The sequence below is a fragment of the Myotis lucifugus genome, unplaced genomic scaffold, assembly GCF_000147115.1.
Source record: "Myotis lucifugus unplaced genomic scaffold, Myoluc2.0 scaffold_20, whole genome shotgun sequence".
Classification (NCBI taxonomy): Eukaryota; Metazoa; Chordata; class Mammalia; order Chiroptera; family Vespertilionidae; genus Myotis; species Myotis lucifugus.
The window spans coordinates 7,357,460-7,379,508 of record NW_005871068.1 but is presented as its reverse complement, the minus strand read 5'-3'; the positions used below and the strand labels follow the sequence as shown (position 1 = coordinate 7,379,508).

At 35.2% G+C, this 22,049-nt stretch overlaps 1 protein-coding gene across 1 annotated transcript in view; it reads right to left on the bottom strand.

Annotated features, from left to right (window-relative positions):
- IL1RAPL1 (interleukin 1 receptor accessory protein like 1) overlaps window positions 1-22,049 on the bottom strand; it is a 1,338,708-nt gene that overhangs the window by 10,980 nt on the left and 1,305,679 nt on the right. The window contains exon 9 of the mRNA XM_006085649.3: window positions 3,939-4,082. Within this exon, the coding sequence (XP_006085711.1) occupies window positions 3,939-4,082 (144 nt within the window). The remainder of the gene's footprint in view (window positions 1-3,938; window positions 4,083-22,049) is intronic.

The following is a 22,049-nucleotide window of genomic DNA, read 5'->3' as shown; positions in this document are numbered from 1 at the left end:
CCTACGTTTCTATGAAAATTGAAGCTTTTGTTTTTTTGCGGTCCACATAAACTTAAACCTTGTTAATTGGCCCATGTTAGCTTTTGAGTTTGACATGCTTGCTCTAGAGGCAGCACTGCAAGCACATCAACTATTTTTATTTCTGATCAAAAGTAGATACTTCATTAATTAGTACAATGGATGTTAGAAATCAAGTTTCATTGCTAAAATTAGCAGCTTTTTACTGAGTATAATGGATATTGGAAACAGACCCTCCATCATGAAATCAGTGTTATTCAAGAGATACAATTAATTAACATAATTTAGAGACACATCTGATCCCTACAGAGTATCTAGTGGGAAATTGTTCCAGGCTTGATTATTTTGCCCCAAGATATCCCACAATGGCATGTTGATTATTTTGAATTAAAGTTACTTAAGAAATTGCAAGAATACTCTGATGTCTCTGTCCCCACCCCCTACCCCCAAAAGGAGAGATAAATCTCCCATGTGACACCTGTCTTCCCCTTATCTGGAAGACGCCATAAGGACATGTGCTAAAGTGTTAATAATGGTGACCCATGAATGGTGGGAATGTGCTGGATTTTAAAAAAAAATATATTTTATTGATTTTTTACAGAGAAGAAGGGAGAGGGATAGAGAGTTAGAAACATCAATGAGAGAGAAACATGGATCGGCTGCCTCCTGCACAACCCCTACTGGGGATGTGCCTGCAACCAAGGTACATACCCTTGACCGGAATTGAACCTGGGACCCTTCAGTCCGCAGGCTGACGCTCTATCCACTGAGCCAAACCAGTCAGGGCAGGAATGTGCTGGATTTTGTTTTGCTTGTCTGTGTTTCCCAATTTCTTAGAGCATATATTATTACATCTCTCTAATAATAATAGGGTTATTTGAACAGTTCAGTGGATAGAAGGGAAGGAAGAAAGGAAGACCAGATGAAGTATGGAGCAAAATACCAAAAAATAAAACTCTGCACTATGGCTTCATGTGTGATTTAACAGGTTCTGTGGCCTCATTGGTTTTCTCCCTAAAAGTGCCAGCACTGCCCTATGCGTCCTGGTCCTCCTAGTAACCAAAATGATACTAAGACAAGGAAACTGGGATTAAGGAGTTATTCGTGCATAAAGGCAATTAAAGATAGAGTTGTAAATATGATCCAGAAAGGTGAGTGTTGCAGAATCAGAATAGAAATGCTAAGGCCCAAGTTCAGGGGCAACAACAAAGTGTAAGGTTAGAGGGGGACAGGGAATAATGTGAACAAACTGAGGGTGCAAAGCAGCAACATGTTCTATCTTGGAATCCTGATATAGAACTGATAGAGCCAGGCAATGCCTATTGTAATAACCTACAAGGAACTGGCTGAATGTGTCTCTGATGCCAAATATTTCCTCTCCTAGTCTGACACAGTGGCTGAAATAGTTGGGATTTGGAGTGTTTTAGACCTGGGTTTATATTCTGTCTTTCTGGTTGTGTGATTCTCTGAGTATCAATAAAGTAGTCAACACTGCGGTTGTTATTTGATAAATATTCAATAAACGGTCAATGATTTGCTATTATCATGTCACCATAGTGAGGCATTACTTCAAAATATTAGCTAAACTTTCTTTTCCTGTTCTTCTTCACACTCTTGGCCTTCCTTTACTTCCCAAAGTATTTTATGTATTTCCCTTTCAGAGGAGGTGAAAAGGTGGTCAGGATAAGGGAGACATTGCTCAGCTTTGACTTTCAAATTGCATTTCTTTGTTAGAAGCCAACTAAAGAATATGAAAATCCTGGTGTCTCTTCTTAACAGTTATTTCTTTGGAAGGTGAAAGGACTTGAGGGACAGCTAGGAAAATGGGAATTTGATGATGTCAGAGAAATTCTCTGCCACTGACGGAGCAGATAATCATTCAACCACAACAGCATGTGTTGACGGATCCAAGGGGATGTGACTAAGGTTCATAGGCATCTAAAACCATTAGAATCTCCTACCATGTAGAACATGACAAATAAAAACCATACTAGAGGGGAAAAGGAGACATGTAATATTTTCAACAGTAAAGAATTCAAATTAAAAAAAAACATACTAGAAATTGGTAGTTTGGGTAACATCATTCATGTCATTAGAACACAAAATAAATATATTAAAAATAGGGTTAATAGATAAAGTGAGACTTGCTTAGGTAAACTGCTTTTCCAAGTATCTTCTATTGTGTTAATAATAGTGGCTCTTTAGATTATTCTGAACATACTACATTTTTATAGGGTTGAAAATAATAGGGATTCAGTGTTCAGTAAAATAAAGGCTTTGGAAATTGACCTATTTTCAAATCCCATCTTGGCCATGAACCATAATACTTGTGATATTTTCTTCAGTAAGTTATTTAACCTCTGGGAGCCTCAGTTTCTATATCAATAAAATGGAGATGATAACTGACCTCAGAATTTTTTGAGGTTTAGCAAGAATGATTTTAAGAATGCCTAGCACATTGCTTGGTACCCATTCAATAACAGCTCTGACATTGACACCTTTCTCATATCTCTTTAAAGCAGTAGCAAAAATATGAATAATTTGTATAAACAGGCAAGAATATTAGGAACAAAGAAGAAATAGGCAAATTAGCACTTAAAAGAAAAAAAATACAGTTTTGCTGCAGCACAGACTTTACCCTAATGGAAAGGGGAGGTTAAATAGAGAGGAGTGTTAAAGCCCAGCTGGCATGGCTCAGTGGGTGAGCATCAACCTATGAACCAGGAGGTAGCGGTTAGATTCCTGGTTAGGACACATGCCCAGATTGCGGGCTCAATCCCCAGTGTGGGGCATGCAAGAGGCAGCCGATCAATGATTCTCTCTCATCATTGATGTTCCTATCTCCCTTCTCTCTTCTTTTTTAAAATCAATAAAAATATATTGAAAACAAAAAAAATATAGAGAGGAGTGTTAGGGATGCTAAATGAACTGCTCCTCCTCACAAGTCTGGCAAGCTATACTTCTACCTGGGGATTTCTTCCAGAAGACCTGGAAATGTGGTACCATGGGCATTTTTTCTTTGTACTATTTAGTGTAAAACTGACGGTTAATGAAAAAAAAAGTTTATAAATATCATCGAGAAACCATCATCTGAACTATTTATTGTCAATTTGCATATGCTTCCTGTATTGCAAATTTATCTTATATAGGAACCATTTTCAAAGGACCAAAAAGGAAAAAAAAAACTTAAGTCCTCTAATAGGTGGTTTAGGGAGCTCAATTTTTAGCAATCCAAATTCCTCTTAGATGATACGCATATTTATGACTGACCAGAGGCAAAAACAATTACCATTTCTATGAAAATAATATTTACTTGTCCAATTTGAGTAAAACTAATAAATGTATAATTATGAAAACAATATGCTTGTGCACTTTCCTATCTGTTGGTCCACACTTAGAATAAAAATTAGCTTGCCTAATTATAGCTAAATAAACAGGCTTGAAAAGATTGCTGGGCGAATTCTAAAATATTCAGTACAGTTTATAATAACTGATCAGTTTAAATAAGGAACAAATTGAGATTCACTTCAAACTGCCAGGCTAGGGAACACAATTAAAAGAGACACTCCTTAACTATATAGAAAAGTAAAGCTGGCCTTTCAGCACTGATTACAATGTGAGCGAAAATGAATACTCCGATAGCATTGTAATCAGCACTTATAATTCACAAGTGGTGTTTGGAATACAATTCAAAAGAGGGCAGGTGTTGCTTTACAATTTTCAGAGGAAAATACCTATTGGCTCCAAAGAATCACACATATAGTTCCATGTAAAAAATGAAGTTACAAATTGAACACTGAAGGATTCTAAAGCTCTTATCAATGGTTAACGAAGTTAACTTGTCTTTTCTCTCAGTAAAACAAAGACAGAAAACGAATAAGAATATTCAGAAAAACATTAAAAGAGGGAACTCATCTTACCTCCATCCAGCTCCTCAGCCCCAAAATGATTCCTGTAGAAGAGCATGATTTCTATTTTGTAACACTTGTAGATGGTCACCAAACAAACAAGCAGCAAAAGGATAGCACCTAGCCCTCCAGCAAGTTCAACTGTGTACATCAGCTCTAGGAAAAACACCACAAGAGAGATTTATACCATATTCACACCCAAAATCATAAATTCAACTTGATTTCACAGTTTTGTGGATGAGACCAGATGTGGGCAATGCATTAACACATCCCCTTTCCTTTTTGCATGAAAATGTGGCCTTTCAATAACTTTCTAGCTTTGTTTCCTTGGTAACCAGATGAGGTGGTATATGATAACTGTTGCTAAGCAACATTGCTTGTGGTAAAAATGAACCTACATTCTTAGATTGCATTTGGACTGACAGAATTATAAATACCTGTTTGGAAAAAAATAATTTTAGGCTTGCCTGAGTGAAATAACTCATATACAAACAAAACCCTTGTAAGAATTCTAATAGCTATGCTTATAGAGTTGATTTCTGTTGATATGAAGCTTTTAAGCCAGGATGGCTTCTGAACTCACCCTGAATATTTTTAAAAAAAATATGTTTATTGACTTCAGAGAGAAAGGGGGGAGAGAGAGAGAGAGAGAGAGAGAGAGAGAGAGAGAGAGAGAGAGAAGCATCGATGATGAGAGATAATCATTGATTGTCTGCCTCCTACATGGGGATTGAGCCTGCAACCAGGGCATATGGCCTGACCTGAAATTGAACCGTGACCTTCTGGTTCATAGGTCGACACTCAACCACTGAGCCACACTGGCTTGCCCTAATGTGAATCTTTATCCTTCTCACCTGAGCTGTCACTTGAAGGCTGGGACTAAAGGGAGATGAGTGAAAAAATAGTTTCTGAGGGGCAGTGTGGACTGTTGCAGAGAGTGTTGGGTATACCATCTAATCAATATTCTCTGCTGTCTCTTGCCAGAAGCAATGACTCCTGTCCTACATCTTTCTGAATAAAGTGGTGCCAGTGTGGTCTACCATAGTCTTGGGGGGCTGCATGCTTACTAGGGTTAAAGAAATAGTCCACCTAGTAGATGTTACACCAGACTATGTTGGGAGTGTTTTCCTTTCACTAGGCTACTCACATGTTACTACATTCTATCAAAACAAAAAAAAATATTTTCTTGTTATTCACTGTACACAAGTTCTCTTATTCCGATTAAATGTCTACATTACATAAAAAATTATCAGACAATTTTTTCAGGATAAAATATTCACTTCTTTTTTCTCCTTTATGTTATTATTATTTTTAAATATATTTTTATTGATTTCAGAGAGTAAGGGAGAGGGAGAGATAGAAATATCAATGAGAGAGAATTATTGATCAGTTGCCTCTTGCACACTCCCTACTGGAGTTGGAGCCCACAACCCAGGCATGTGCCCTTGACCAGAATTGAACCAGGGACCCTTTACTTTGCAGGCCAATGCTCTATCCACTGAGCCAAACCGGCTAGAACTTTTTTCTTCTTTAGAATTCATGGATATTGTAACAAATTCAAGGCTACTTGCATTTACACATTAAGCCAGACTCCACAGACTTTGAAACTCACTTTAAATTACTGCCTTTGCATTCATGTGTCCTTGATCATTGTAGTCTATATGTTGTCCATACTGATGGGTAGCCATTGTTCACTGCAGTTGACAACTACCTTGAAAAGTACTATTTTCCTTAATTACAACTAAATATAAATATTTCTGAAGTTATGGCTCTATAATAATGGTATTTTTGATTTTGTAATTTAGATACCACTAGAGGGTTATCTAATTTTATAATAGACTCAGATTGGGGACTTTAATGTATGGTTTTGTAGTGATGACTACTCTTGGATTACAAGATCATTCCCGAGATTTTGTAATGGGGTGAAATCATCCTGGGTGTAGTGCAGTATCGGTGATAAATAATCTGAAAAGCGTGGCCATCATTTTCTCACAAGGACTGTGTGTGTATGTGTGTGTGTGTGTGTGTGTGTGTGTGTGTGTGTGTGTGTGTGTTTGCATTACAGAAAATACTCAGCCATACTTCTCATTTTCTAGTCCTTCATTTCTAATTCAACAGTTTAATAAACAAACACATATAACTACTGTTTAATCAAGTGTGTTTTCCTGCTCTTATTAAAATTAAAAAGGACTAGAAGAAAATATTAGAAAAAGTGGTTGGACTTTATGAATTTAAGAAAGAAAAATAAAGTGAGCCATTATATCTTTTAGGGTCTAAGTAAATTAATATGAAGTGTGAAATACTGAAAAGTTCCTCCAGGAAATTTAATATTTTGGATTTATAAATATCAGACAGTGTTATCTGTTGACTTTTGTGAGAGACAATACAAAATGATACCACAAAAATACCAGGAATGAAATATAAAATGCTATTCAGCATAATGTTTTCCCAATGGTATGTGAAAAGAAAGAATAAGTGAGTAGATAATACTGTGGGGTCCAATGAGTCTTGTTCTCTCAAGACTTGTTCTATGTGTGTTAAACTCCACCACACAAAGAAGCCGCATAATGCTCTAACATGCCAGTAGGCTAATTTATGCATCAGAAAAATCTGCTTTAAATTACACTGATTATGATGGGAGATTACGGCTCCTTTTAAGATTCATTCTTTTTTTCTAAGTTAACCCATTAAACAGTTGAAATTGATCACTCTAAAATTTCTTTTAGGAGAAAAGAAATGGAAAACTAATGGAGAATGCTTAACTTCCACTTCCAAACATTGCTAGTGGAAGTGCTCAAGGGCACTACTATATTAGAAAATCTGAAATAGTTTCTAACGAAGTTAAATATGAATGCATCCTATCAGCAGCAATTATACTCCTAAGTATTTACCCAAAGGAAATATAAGCAGATGTCCACAAGAAGATTTGTACAAGAATGTTCAGAGTGGTCTCGTTCAAAGTAGCCACAACTGGAAACAACCCAAATGCTCTTTAATAGGAGATAATGAACAACCTGTTGTGTGTCCATATGCTAGAATATACACAGCAGCACAAGGAATAAACTACAGATACATGCAACATGCGTGAATCTCACAAATGATGTTAGGTGAAGGAATCTAGATATAAAATAATATCTTTTTTTGGTACAGTTCTATTTAAATGAAGTCTAAGAACAGGGCAAAATTAAGCACAGTTATAGAAATCACAAAATGATTGTTTTGTGAATGGGTTATGATAACATTTATTGGAAAGTGGTAAGAGAAAACTTTCTGGGGTGCAATAAATATTCTGCATTTTTTCGGGGTTGGATACAGAAGTATATACATTTGTCAAAACTTATTGAGCTGAACACTTAAGATCTATGCATTTTATTATGTGAATAGTACTTCAATTATTTGAAAAAATTTTTAAAGAGCCATTGTAAGGTCTAACCCACGTTCTATGTGGGGAGAAGCTGTAAAGAGAAATGGAAATCAGGACAGCTGTTATGCTGTAGATAACTTCCCAGGCAGGGAAGGGTTCTTCTGTGTTGCCCCCAAGCACACTCTTTGATTCTGGAGGCATGGCACTGGGCTTGGGCATCCAACATGTCTTACGCACCCTTATCTAGTCCTTTAGAAACATGGAAAAACATGCCTAGAACATAATGCTATTAATCCAATAAGGAGAGTTCTCATTTTCTTCAGATGGAATTTATAATATTGGTCTCTATATAGTTTTTTTTCAACTTGTAAAAATTGAGTATGTATAAATTAGAGAAAAATTATATAAAAATAAGGTTTTTTAGTTTTAGAGAAGTAATTGCCCAAATATGAGTGATTTCCATTTCTAGATGTCAAGAGCCACTCAGAAAGTTTTATACACTATTTACTAGGCCAATCAATAGTATTGTCTGAAATGTAATGAGAAAAAGAGAGCAGGGTCAATGTAGCTAAGCAATTACAAAGTGGTCTTGTGTCACATGAATACCTCCTTCAAGGTACAAACATATGAAAAGTTATATATCTAGAGTATAGGCAATAAGCAAGAATAAGTTTTCTGAGCCATATGATAGTCATTTACTACTAATAATAGCAAAATCTTGTCCAAAGAAATAGCATTTACAAGGAGCTAATTGATACTGAAATACTAAGATTATCTCAGACTGTTCCCAGATACTGCTGTAAAATTACATGCAGAAGCATGGTGTTCTTATAACATCCTTGAAAGTCAGAAAAGAAATGTGTTTTTCTGAATAGTACACACACCAGTGCCTGCTTCTCAGTTACATTATTTTTATGCAAGAGTAATTTATATGCTTTCACATTATAAATATGTGCAGGTTAAAAAATTTTCCATTTGATTTAAGTTATTCACATTGGTTTATAAAGCATATATAAAAGCTCCTAAAGAAAATGGTTATTAAATTTAATTGCTACATTTCTTTTGCTCCAAGCTGGACACATTCATTAATATGAGTGCTACCCATTATTGTTTATACATTGAATGAGGACAAAATTACTAGGGGTTAAATTCTGCTACAGTTAAAAGAAAAGATTTGGGCCCACTTCTGTGTTTTATCTTTCCATTAAAATGGAACTGCCTTATGACCCAGCAATTCCACTTCTGGGAATATATCTGAAGAAACCCAAAACACTAATTTCAAAGAATATCTTTGCATTATAATGTGAATGGTGTTGCCCCAGCAAATGTAATTTTATCCTTTGAATTGGGACCTGCTTTTCAGCTCAAGTTCAAGATGCTTATAGTGGTGGCATTTAAAAAATAAAAAAGATTCTATTTCAGTACAATTCAACATCAGAGGATGGAAAGAGAAAGCACAGACCTTTTAAAATATGTTTAGTCTTTGTGTTATTTTGTTAAAATGATAGACTTTGCCCACTTTAAAGGACTGAGACTGAATATTGAAAATTGTAAAGCAAAATTGCTAGGCAAACCTAAGGAAAACTGGCATTTGGTTAAACACAACAAATGAAAAAGTGCCAAGAGTTACATTTAAGGGCACCAGTAGTTATTTAGTTAAAGGCAACTAACAATAGTCCTTGGAAAGCTCCAGTATGGGCTAAGGGAAAACACATTGATTATTGTTGCAGTAGTAGATTGCTTTTGGAATAAATTGCTTCAATTTGAAACTAAATTTGCTACAAGCATTTTGAGCAATGACTACAATTTTTTTTCTTATCAAGACAGTTGGACCAAGAACCCTTTAAAAGAAACAGCTAATTAAAATAAAGCGCACGCCATCTCTTAGTATACTGGATTACTTTGCAAATAATAAATGCATTTGGTTTACACTAATCTTGGTGCAATTACTTCGTATATTTTGGGATCATATTTTTTTATTGTATCTGGTGTTATTGTGTACAAACAATTTCTGCTACGTATCTTTGAAGAGGTAAAGATGCTAATAAAGTTAAATCAAAATTTATATGTATTTTTGAACTCTTCACTTAAAGTTTTCATTTTGTATCTCTCTGTCTACTGATATACATAATCTTATTTAAGGTATGACTAAATATTTTAGGTGGCTTATTCTTATATAGTTCATCCTAAAATTGCCTCATTCATTATATAAAGTCATTTAAAATGCTCTGCTCTGATTTATATGCAGTAAAATGCAAGTTTGTGGGGAAAATGCATGATAGACAATATAATGATCCCAGTGTATTCATTAGCTTCACCAAGTACATTTTCTCTTCTTTCATTGTGTTATAAAGAGCTTAACTTTATAAGGATTTATCCATCCACATAAATTCATATGCATATTTATTTCTCTGGAGCAGTATAACTTATTTTTTCCTGGCAGGAGAATTATTATGTTCAGCCTACAAAGATGTTCAACTCAATTCTACAATACATCAATGCAATTTAGAAGTAGTTATAATTTTTTTGGTAACACATTAAGAAACTGTATTGCTATTCACATAATAGCAAGGAAATGTTTTGGGAAGGTACAAACTAGTACGTAAAGATAGCAATTTGCTCTTGCAAAAGTGCTTTTTGGAACAAGGCAGAGTATAACTAATAATAATGATAATAATAATAATAATGGTCTCTGAATGTAGAAGCTTGATTGGTGAATTAAATTAAACATTTGGGCAAAAGATTACCTTCAAAGTAATATACTTTGCCATATTAGAAAGAAGTTTTTAGCCAAAGTACCAAATTAACTTTAAATTACTGCCAATCAAGAATGCACATATGGTCATTGGGTAGGACCCATCATTAAGGCCTAGTTCGACTAAGCTCCCACAAACCCTTAGAACGGAATTGTTACATGTTAATAAACTATTAAAATTAAAAATAAAATGAAATACTAAAGGGAAAAATGCATCATTCTCTTTATTTTTATTTTATTTTTAGAATATATTTTTATTGATTTCAGAGAGAAAGGGAGTGGGAGGCAGAGATAGAAACATTAGTGATGAGAGAGAATCATTGATAGGCTGCCTCCTGCATGCCCCACACTGGGGATTGAGCCTGCAACCCTGGCATGTGCCCTGACTAGGAATCGAACCATGATCTCCTGGTTCATAGGTCAACATTCGACCACTGAACCACCCCATCTGGACTGCATCATTCACTTTACAGTTTGCTAGAGCCTACCCTTGGAATGTGTTTTTCCTCTTTCCAACCAGATAGGAAGGGTGATTTGTTTTGTTTTTCCTATAAAGTAGGAAATATTCATAAGTGGTATGTATTAAAAGACAGGTTGACAAGTTAAAATGAATAACGACAGTAATTGAATAAAATATGAATCCATGAGTTCATACTAATTATAAATTAAGAAAGAGGGAAGGTCTTCATTAGAGCAGAATGTCATTTTTCTGCCTTCCTAATAATAATTGATTCAGGCAGGAGTTATCAACAGAGGCTAAAATTATTGGGTGAAAGATTGATGAGACCGGATGTTCACAATGTCTTAAAGTACCCTTACCACTGACTATTTATTAGATAGAGGAAGATATAAACAAGTGGAAGAATATACCATGTTCATGGATTGGTAGAATAAACATCATTAAAATGTCCATACTACCCAAAGCAATCTATAGATTCAATGCAATCTTTATTAAAATACCAATGGCATATTTCCCAGATCTACAACAAACACTACAAAAATTTGTCTGGAACCAAAAAGAAGCCCTAATAGCCACAGCAATCTTGAGAAAGAACCATTTTGGAGTAATCACAATACCAGATATCAAGTTATACTACAAAGCCACTGTACTCAAAACAGCCTCATACTAGTACAAGAACAGGCATGTAGATCAATGGAACAGAACGGAGAACCCAGAAATCAACCTGAACCATTATTCTCAATTCATATTTGACAAAGGGGGCAAGAGCATACAATGGAGTATAAACAATCTCTTCAATAAATGGTGTTGGGAAAATTGGACAGGTACATGCAAAAAAATAAAGAAGAAAGAAAGAAAGACCACCAAGTTATACCTAGAATAAACTCAAAATGGATAAAAAACTTAAATGTAAGATGTGAAACCATAAAAATCTTAGAAGAAGTCATAGGCAGCAAAATCTCAGACATCTCATGTAGCAACATGTTTATCAATACTTCTAGGGAAAAGAAAACTAAGAAGAAAATAAACAAATGGGACTACATCAAAATAAAAAGCTCCTACACAGCAAACAAACCATCAACAAAGTGAAAAGAGAGCATGGGAGAACTTATTTGCCAATGATACATCCAATAAGGGGTTAATTATCAAATATATAAGGAACTCATGCAACTTAAAATGAAGACAAACAATCCCATTAATAAATGGACAAAGGACCTAAATAGGCACTTCTCCAAAGTGGACTTATAGAAGGCCAAGAAACATGAAAAAATGCTCAAAGTCAATAATCATCCAAGAGATGCAAATTAAAACAACAATGAGGTATCACCTCACACCTGTCAGAATGGCTATCATCAATAAATGACAAGTTCTGGCGAGGATGTGAAGAAAAAGGAACCCTCGTGCACTGCTGGTGGGAATGCAGATTGGTCCAATCACTGTGCAAAACAGTATGGAGCTTCCTCAGAAAATTAAAAATGGAACTCCCATTTGACCGAGTGATCCCACATGCATATATGCACATAGACAATAGAGTGGTGAAGGCCTGGGAGGGGCTGGTGCAGGGTAGAGGAGGTCAATGGGAAAGAAACCACAAACAAAGGGGGACATCTGTAATACTTTCAACAATAAAAAAAATAATTAAGGGGAAATGGAACACCATCTTAAGGGAGTGACCAAAATCAGCTTCACCAGTAATCCAGCAAATTGGCATCATGTACCTCCTCATGTGACACATTGAGAAAGCAAAATATCATTTATGGAGTATTCCAGCCAGGAAGAGGTAAATATCCAAAAAAGGAGGAAATAGGCAAATTCAAACTGAGGGACATTCTACAAAAAAATAAAATATGATTTCTGCTCTTTAAAAATGTCAATGTCATGAAAGATGAAAGGCTGAGGAATCATCCCAGATTAAAAGGGACTAAAAAGACATGACAACTAAATGCAATGTGTAATCCTGAATGGGCAACATGGTATAAAAGATATTATTGGGATAATCTCTGAAATGTGAAAATAGACTATATACTAGATAATAGCACTCTATTATTTTAATTTTCCTGAATTTGATAAATATACTCTGGCTTTGTAAGAAAATATCCTTGTTTTTAGGAAATTCACATTGAAGAAATTAGTCATGATGTCTGTAATTTACTCTCATGTGGTTCAGCAATAATATGTATTGTGTGTTACTATACAGAGCGTTGTTCTATCTTTCTATTTACCTACTTAGATGAAGAGAGATAAGGCAAATGTGGCAAAATGTTAATAATTGGCGGTTCTAGTTAGAGAGGATAGGTGGAAATCCATCATACTATTTTTTTGAAGTTTTTCTGTAATGTCTGCAGGTTGTTTTTCAAAATAAAAAGTTAAAAAATAAAAGACAGGTCAAAAGGTAAGATCACATTATTGAAAGTGTTATTGTAATTAGAGTGTATTTTGGTTTGATTACTTTTGAATTAAAATTTTATTATTTACAGCTATTCTGGTGTAATCTGTACAAAGCCTTCAGTTTAATCTTCCAAAAACATGTCCTAACCTTGGAATTTTTTCCACTTCTTTTTTTCTATTTTTTCTATAGCATTTATCACTATATACCATATTTAATTTTTTATTAATACATTTATTATTGTTTATTGTCTATATTATCCCAATGCAATTTAAATTTCATCAGGGAGCCCAGCTGGGTGGCTCAGTGGTTGAGCATTGACTATGAACCAGGAGGTCATGGTTTGGTTCCTGATCAGGACACATGCCTAGGTTGATTTCAGAGAGGAAGGAAGAGGGAGAGAGCGACAGAAACATCAATGATGAGAAAGAATCATAGGTCGGCTGCCTCCTGCACACCCCTACTGGGGATCAAGCCCAAAACCTGGGCATGTGCCCTGATCAGGAATTGAATCCGGGAGCCTTCAATCCGCAGGTCAATGCTCAACCACTGAGCCAAACCAGCTAGGGCAATAAACACATATTTAAAAAATAAATTTCATCAGGGAAATTTTTTGGTCTATTTTGTTCACATTTTTTTATTGACCTAAGTACTTTGAAAACTACCTGACACATAATAGGTGCTCAATAAATATTTGTTGGCTAAATGAATTATTGGATGATTAAAAAAAAAACTCAATTTTTCCAATGAAAGGTTAGATTTTTATATATCCTCTTTCTATAATTTCAAAAATATCTTTTTACAGGCAACCAGGAGGCTCAAGCAACTAATGAGGTATAATTATTAATATGCAGTCCATTGATTTGGTAATATAATTTCATTCTATAGAAAAATGGTCAACTTCATAGTATTGATTTAGAAATATTCTTTCATTCATAAATACAATGACATTATAGTCTTACAGAACTAGGAAATTTGTATTCTATTGGCATTTAGAAATAAATCATCTATTGTTTTATAATTTTGATACTCTTATTCAGCTTTTCTTTTTCTTCATTCATTCAATTTCTTTTGGTTTAATAAGTGCCAAGTATAGTGTTTTGAGTTCTAGTGATAAAATGACAAATTAAATACTGTATGCTTCTTGCCTTAAAGGAGACCATGTCTAGTTGCAGAGTCAATCATGCAAGCAATGGTTAACAAAATAATAAAAGTTACTATTTTATTGTGCACTTAAATGTCACTCTGCTAGGCCTTTTATATGGGTGTAAGAAATGTTTTACTGTAAGTATCATAACCATAGGTGAGCAACTTTTGGGTGGTTTGTGCGTGTTCCTGTTTCTGTTGGAGTATTTTAGAGATATGGTCAGACATTGGTACAGTGTAGCACAGTGACTGCAAAGTTTTTTGGCAAGTAGTTTGGTGTGAAGCACAGGGAAAGCAAATGTATGTCATGACGAGTGATGGTAGACAAATTCATGTAGTGATTTCTCAGCTAGAATATATTGTTTGTTTTTTTCCTTTCCTTTTATTTTTTTTTTTGTTAATCCTCACCCAAGGATATTTTCCCATTGATTTTTAGATGGAGTGGAAGGGAGGGGGAGAGACAGAGAGAGAGACATCGATGTGAAAGAGACACATCAATTGGTTGCCTCACTCAAGTGCCCGACTGGGCAGGGATAGAGCCTGTAACCGAGGTATGTGTCCTTGATGGGAATTGAACCTGGGACCCTCCAGTCTGAAGGCCGACACTCTATTCACTGAGCCAAACTGGCTAAGGCTGTTTTTTGTTGTTGTTGTTGTTTTCCTTTTCAAAGCAACCAGCATGTACCTTGTCAATAAGTATTTGAAGGATTCATGGAATCAGTTAAGCCAGGTTCCCAAAATCAGGTCAGAAAAATAGGACAATGATTATCTCTAGTGGAAAGTTGACATATTTTATAAATGTACAATTTAGTATTACTAACACAGAGCTCTATTGCTGAAACATTTCCCCTTTAGACTATAAAAGCAGTGGATGTACACAGATATTATGTATTTACACACATACAAACATACAGGAAGCCTCCTTCCTCTTTAATCTTATAAAACTGAGTTTGATGGGGAGAAACCAGACAAAGAAGGAAGAGAATGCTATAATGACGAGCAAAATGGGCCTCAGGTGACCAGCTTAGAAGACAGGGCAATTGTATATCAAGGTGTCAAACTTCACTGATGCCTAAAAGAAAATCTCTTTAAAGAAAAAGTATTTGCTTTCCCTCCACTAGGAATTTCCTTCTGGACATGTCATACAAATAGACAGGCACAGATGGAATGTTACAAAACATCTCTTGAGAGCAAACTGTCAGAGTGAAGGTGGCATTGCCTTTTGTTAAGGGATGCAGTGTTTATCCTGAAAGCAACCCTCCACCAGAGGATATATTGTCACAGTTAGAACAATCTGGTCTTCTATTGGGAACACTTTGGATTGGCCAGAGAATCCAGAACATCTGGACTGCTTAGATAACCAACAGAAGAAGCCATATTTTCTACAGAAATATTGAACACTTCTAAAAAAATTGGAAGGTGTTTTGTAGTACATTCCATGGTTGAAAATAGATTTATAAAATATTTTACTCACATAAAAATGGATTGCATTGCAATATACAAAATGGAATGCTTTGGTGAACTCCAGAATTTTATGTTATTATTGTAATTTCCTTCCATTAGGGTTTTAACACATTTCCTTAGTATTGAAAGCATTGGAATAAGTAAAATGTTTTTGGCAAAAGCTGTTTCTCTCATGAGACAACTTTTATTCAATATCTTAGTGATTCTACAGAGCTAGAGACTATTAAGACAAAAAACAATAATCAAAACATATGCTGGCTCATTTCCTTCAATGGATGTAATAGAAGAATCCATTTCTTATCTCTCTTGAATCTTTTTGATCACTCTCTGTTTTCTGAAAACATAAAAATGCTGAGGAAAATTGTGGTAAGTTTGCCACTTTCCTTTCTCATTTTGTAAAGAGACACAAGTCAAGAATTTATCAACACCTGTTTAAGTTGTTTTTCTCCCATTAACACTCTGTGAAGAAATAGGCATATTTTGGGAACTACCAATAGCAGAAACTACCATTTCTTGTTTCCTCCCAATGGAACAGTAAATGGCTCCTTAAACAATGACAAAGTTAAGAATAAAGTGGGTGACATACATTTTAGTGGCCTGTGTAGCCGGGATACATATATGAAGGGTCTGTCCTTAATAATAAATTGTCTTTACCAATATGGCAATAACAGAGCCCTGTTTAACAAAAATAAGGCATTATCTTCTCATCTCAGGATGAAAATTAGCAGTGGCTTGAGAAAATAATGTAGAAGTAAAAGTGTCCCCTAAAATGCAATATTTTTTAATATAGACAGACATAATGCAGGGACAAGATTGTATATTCAAGCAAATAGATTTTAACATATTTTAAAAATGTGCAAATAACTTGATTTTATTGCAAAAAGAATAATAATGGGTTTCCTGTAAGCATTTTAAAAATTTTCAGTGGCTGTACAAAAATAGATTTATTTTTTTCTCACCTTTTTTTCCTGACTCTACAAAACATGCTTATTGTAAAGAATTTGAAATATCATATAAGAATATGAAAAATAAATTAAAAATCACATGAAATCACACTGTCCTGAGACATAACCACTATTATTACTTTAGTTAAAAATTTTATGCATCTCTTAAATATATTAGGTTTTCAAGTAACCTTAACTGAGGCAAGTGATGTATGTCTTTAAATACTAATACTAGAAAATAGCTTATATTTTGCCTTTTACTCTGGGCAGTTTGGAATAGAATTGCCCAAAGTGTTTTACAATCTGTATTTTTGCTAAGAGTCATGATAAACTCTTTAGCCAAATTAATTTTTCATTCACATATCTATTTATCCAACTATCAGTTATAGATGTCTGGGTCAGCAAGGCAAGTCCAGCAGGAATTATTTAATTCCACTAAGCCACTTTTCTCCATATAAATAATCATATTGGCAACAGTTTACAAGTATTCACTGAAAAAGTAGGTTAAAACATAATCCTGTTTTAGAGAAAAGGTGGATTTCAAATTCCATTTAGTTAAATTGTGTTTTACAGATGAGGAAACTAAACTGGTATGTGAGTACTCAACAGTTGATAATTCATTTTAATAATACCAATTTTTATGTGACTACTGCGTTGCCAGTGACAGCAGTCTACTTACGAAGACAGCCAATATGGCATGTTATTTTGATATCTTTAATATATTCCTTTAAGCTATTTTTAATATTGAGATATTTACACAATATAGACAAATTTGTTTGGGGAAAATTAAAAGTGCAAACAAGCAGTTGTGATTCATTACCTTGAAACTGTGGGATAGCAACAATGAGTTTTCAAATCATACTCATTTTACATTACATACTAGAGTTCCAAACTGATTTAAGTCAGGCAATTTATGTGTGCCAGTCTTTTAAGCTTTGATAATGGCCTCTTCCATTTTAGTTTCCATGAATTTAATAAGCATTACCAGTCAGTACTTTTAACTTCACTCACCTATCTTATGGAATTGTAATTTCTATTGTGCAGTTATGAGAACTTCTCATCTAAAGATCCCAGGCAATTTTACAAACACAACTGTAAGAAAATCCCTGGAAAGAGCAACTGCTTTAGTTTACTTTCAAGATTTAAAAAATGAGGTACAATGACACAAAACTCTAGAAGTTGTAAAATCTGAGAAACGGGCTAATATATAATATCAGTCACCCAGGGTTTAATATGTTCTTACAGGATTCCTGCTCTGGTACTTAAGGGCAATTAGTTTACAAATGATAAAAATGAAGAACAATGGCATGAAGAGACTTCATTAGGTCACAAACAGGTGAATAGTCAAAAAATAAAACACTTTCAAGTAACTGTTTTGTTTTGTTTGTTTTTTTCTTCACAGTTCACAGTTTCTTCTTACTCAATCCTCATTCATATCAAATTTGAATTCATGTAAAATAATTCTTGGGAGGCTTTAAAAACTAACTACCTTTTTTGTGCTTTTTAAAACATACCATTAGATATTTTGTGAAGTAGAAATAAAATCAACTTTAATAAGATTTAAATGTCTACTTTTAATTTAGAGAAATCAACCTACAGATTTATCATCCTTCATAGAACACATGCTGAAAATAGAATATGTGCCCTAAAAATAGAGACAAATAGCTAACATAGTTCTTACAGATGGCAAATGCAATTCTCAACAATAACATCTAATACAAGTTACCATAGTAATTTATTGGAAATCAACACATTTTTTCCCTACTGTATGACCTGAGAGAGTAGTTAGCAGTTTTTATGTGTCATATGTAATTTCTCACTTACTGACCTGATTGTCAAAGTTCGATATCCAGAAACTTCTTATTAAAAGTTATACCTTGCATTTCATGACCCAGTTGTGCCATTTCTCAACTGACTGCAGGAATTCACAACCATAAAAATGCACAGCCATCTCCCTCTCCCAAATAATGTTGCTTTAATGCCCCAGGATGGTGGTAGACATCCCTCAGGCAGCAGTGACTCAACTTCTAAGGACACCTAACCCAGTGCTTGGCCCATAGCTGGCACTAAAAGTATATTTGGTGAATGGGAATGATTTGTTGCTTTTCATACAACAACATTATATGAATCATCACTAAGCAGCCTACAGTGGATTGAGATTTTGAGCAGCTTATGAAACATCATCAGTCAATAAGTTGTTTTGACCTAGAATGAAGGTAGTTCTGAGTGAGAAGGCTAAAAGGCTAATTCCAATGTAACCCTGATATTTGAGGGGGCTAGCAATCTGAATCTGTGCCAGCAAACCCAGTGTACATTCTTGATAACCTATAATTAAATCATTGCCCCTTTCTCCACAAACTGATCTTACAAGACCTGTTACCTAAATGCTCACATTTTACAGAGGCCATAAACCATGACACAGCCCCTGGAAGAGGGGTTATCAGCGCTGGCGCCAGGCCAGGCTCTTAGGTATGGTCTCAAGACCCCCAACACCTGGGGCTTTTTGCAAAGCCCGCGAAAGGTCCGGAAGTATAATCCATATTTGGGGGACAAAGACACCAAAAGGGGATAAAAGAGGGGCTTCCACCATATTGGTTTGCTCAGAATTTGAGAGGCAACCTCCTCTGAGTCCACTGGTATAATAAAGCTGTGTAACTCCATTTCTTTAAGTGTTGCTTGGTTTTTCTCCGGTTTTCTATAACATGAGAAGGAATAATAAGTGGTGTGTTTGGCCATGAATATGCTATCCTGTCTGATATCTGATCACATATATGAAAATGTGTGCTAGATGATATTGGTGGGCTTATTGCAAATACCTTAAACTGAATTATTATTTTTCAAACTGCCTGTCATTTTCCAACACAAAGATGTGAATTCCAGTGGATTCTCTCTATCCTCACCTTAGGTTTACTTGTGTTTTATAACTTCTGTTATTAGATGCTAGACAGATGAGAGGTGGAGGAAAGTTGAAAAGGGGGAAGCAAATATAGTTAATAATATTATGATAAGTTTACATGGTCACAGATAATTAATAGAATCAGTAGGGAGATCACACTGTAAGGTATAAAAATTGTGGACAAAAAGGGGCCACATGCTAACCTAACTCAAGAAAGGCCTGAGTGGCGGCCTTGCAAGCTCAAGAGACGTACAGTAACCACAAAGGATGGTCTGAAATTAAAACCTTTAATTAAAAAGCAGTTTATAGTGGGTAGTCATGTCCTAGGCCAGTATCCTCCCTGACAAAGATCAACTTCCATCTTTACTGAGCCTATTGTCTTTTTGCATCTAAGATAACATGCCTGTGGAATGTCAGGGCAACTTGTAACTTCCCTTTTTCCGGATCCCTCAGGGCACAGCCCTGGCACAGATTCCCTCATTGTTATTGTTATCATGTTAATTGTTTACTGTTAACTATCCTAACCCACTTATGTAAAAGAAGCATGTGTCTATCATTTTACTTTTTATCCAATCCCAGGCATTTCCCCACTTTGCTTTCTCCCTCCTCTCTAATCTATCACCAATGGATTTCACAAACTTACATCTCCTCCTTTGATGGTGATGTATAAAACAAGGTTCAAAGCTGCCATTCTCAGGAGCACTATCTCAATACATTGATATTCTGCTTCCTAGCAATTGTCTACACTTTGGCTTAAATAAACTCCCAAAAATTCTTTACAGGTTTGAATGTGTTTTTTTTATGTTAACAAAATGTTGAATCATTATATTGCACACCTGAAACTAACATAACCAATATAAGATTGTATGCCAACTATACTTTAAAAAATCAAAATGAATTGAACTTTTGAACACAAAGTAACTATTTATACAGGTGGTATTACTGTGTTATTTTTTTCTGTGCCTGCTTGCTGTCATATCGTTGATTAATAATATGTGGCAGTGCCTTTCTCATACCATGCCTGCTCTTCCTTACTATACATAATTGAAATTTAGCTGAGTATAAATATTCAAAACAGGAAATTAGCAGCATTTACTGCCCATCATATATCTTGTTCCTCCTTGGTAATTGCTATTTGCATAGCCTGAAATATATGTCCATATATGTGTTGTTGAGACATTTCTAAGTGGATTTCCTTTTTTATTTTTAAAATATATTTTTATTGATTTCACAGCAGAAAGGAGAGGGAGAGATAGAAACATCAATGATGAGAGAGGATCATTGATGGGCTGCCTCCTGCACACCCCCTACTGGGGGATCGAGTCCGCAACCCAGGCATGTGCCCTGACCAGGAATCGAACTGTGACCTCCTGGTTCGTAGGTTGATGCTCAACTACTGGGCCACACTGGCCGGGAAGATTTCCTTTTTTAAAAAAGAGAATTATATAAGAACTATGTCCAACAATGAGAGCTCTTTATTTAAAAGGTTAATTATTTAATACTTGAAGAGAGTGCCCCCTCAGACATCTCTCTGAGTAGCAAATGTGTTCTATAAAGCACAATTTCTTTGAATACATGGGACAAGTAACCTCATTAAGAGTATGAGGGCAATGTTCAAGTAGGTTCAAAAGTGTTGACCATGTAAGAAGAATGAGGCAATTAGTTGAAATTAGTCCCAGTGACTGGCTTTACTCCTCCCTCTTTCATTTCTCTGTCATGGAAACAGTGAACTCAAGAGAGCTAGCTGCTCTTTACCTATAAGATACTGTCAAGTTTATTAGAAGATCTATTGTCCAGGCAAAGACCTTGGTATGCCAATTGTGGTCCACAGACCAACACCGTCAGCATAAATAAGGAACTTGTTTGAAATTAAAGTCTTGAGTCTCACCCCGGACTATTGAATTTGAATGCCTTTTTAACCAACTCCGTAGGTGATTTGTGTGTGCTGAAAAGATTGCAGTAACAACAAAAAGACTGTGAAACATTGCTCTAGTGACTTCTGGTTGACTCTCCAAGAGTGGAAACACAAGGAACCTATTCACCATTTCCCATGGCATAACAAGCACCCATTCTCTTGAACTTCCAATGACATCTGATAGAATCTTGGAGGGTTTTCGGGATTAAAATACTCATACTTCTGCTATCCATACAATAGGTCACTGGTTCTCAACTGGTGACAATGTTGTCCCTTGGGGACATTTAGCAATCTTTGAAGACAATATTTGTCACAACTGGGAAAGGTAATTTTGGTGTCTAATGGGTAGAGGCCAGGAATGCTGCTAAACATTCTACAATGTGTAGGACAACACATTGAATCACCCCACAACAAAGAATCACCTGGCCCAAAATGTCAATAGTGACAAGATTGAGAAATCCTGCTGCAAAGTTCTTATTACTCAGAATACACTTAATCATCCCACTCATCGAAGTGGTTATGTTTAATAAAACATATAACAAGAAGTACAAGTTAAAGATCTTAATCAAGAATTTACATTTAGTTGAGAAAACAAGTGAAAAATACAATAGAGCAAATAAAGAACTTCCAACGGTTATGCCCATATATAATTAAATACTAAGAGCTTTGGCCCACTGGATTAGTTCACCAAGAATGATAAAAACTGAAGGGCTTATCATTCTTAGATCCCAATATTGGTTTTGTCCAGGCCCATCCCCTTGTTAATTGTTAATTATGAAATAAGCTAATTATC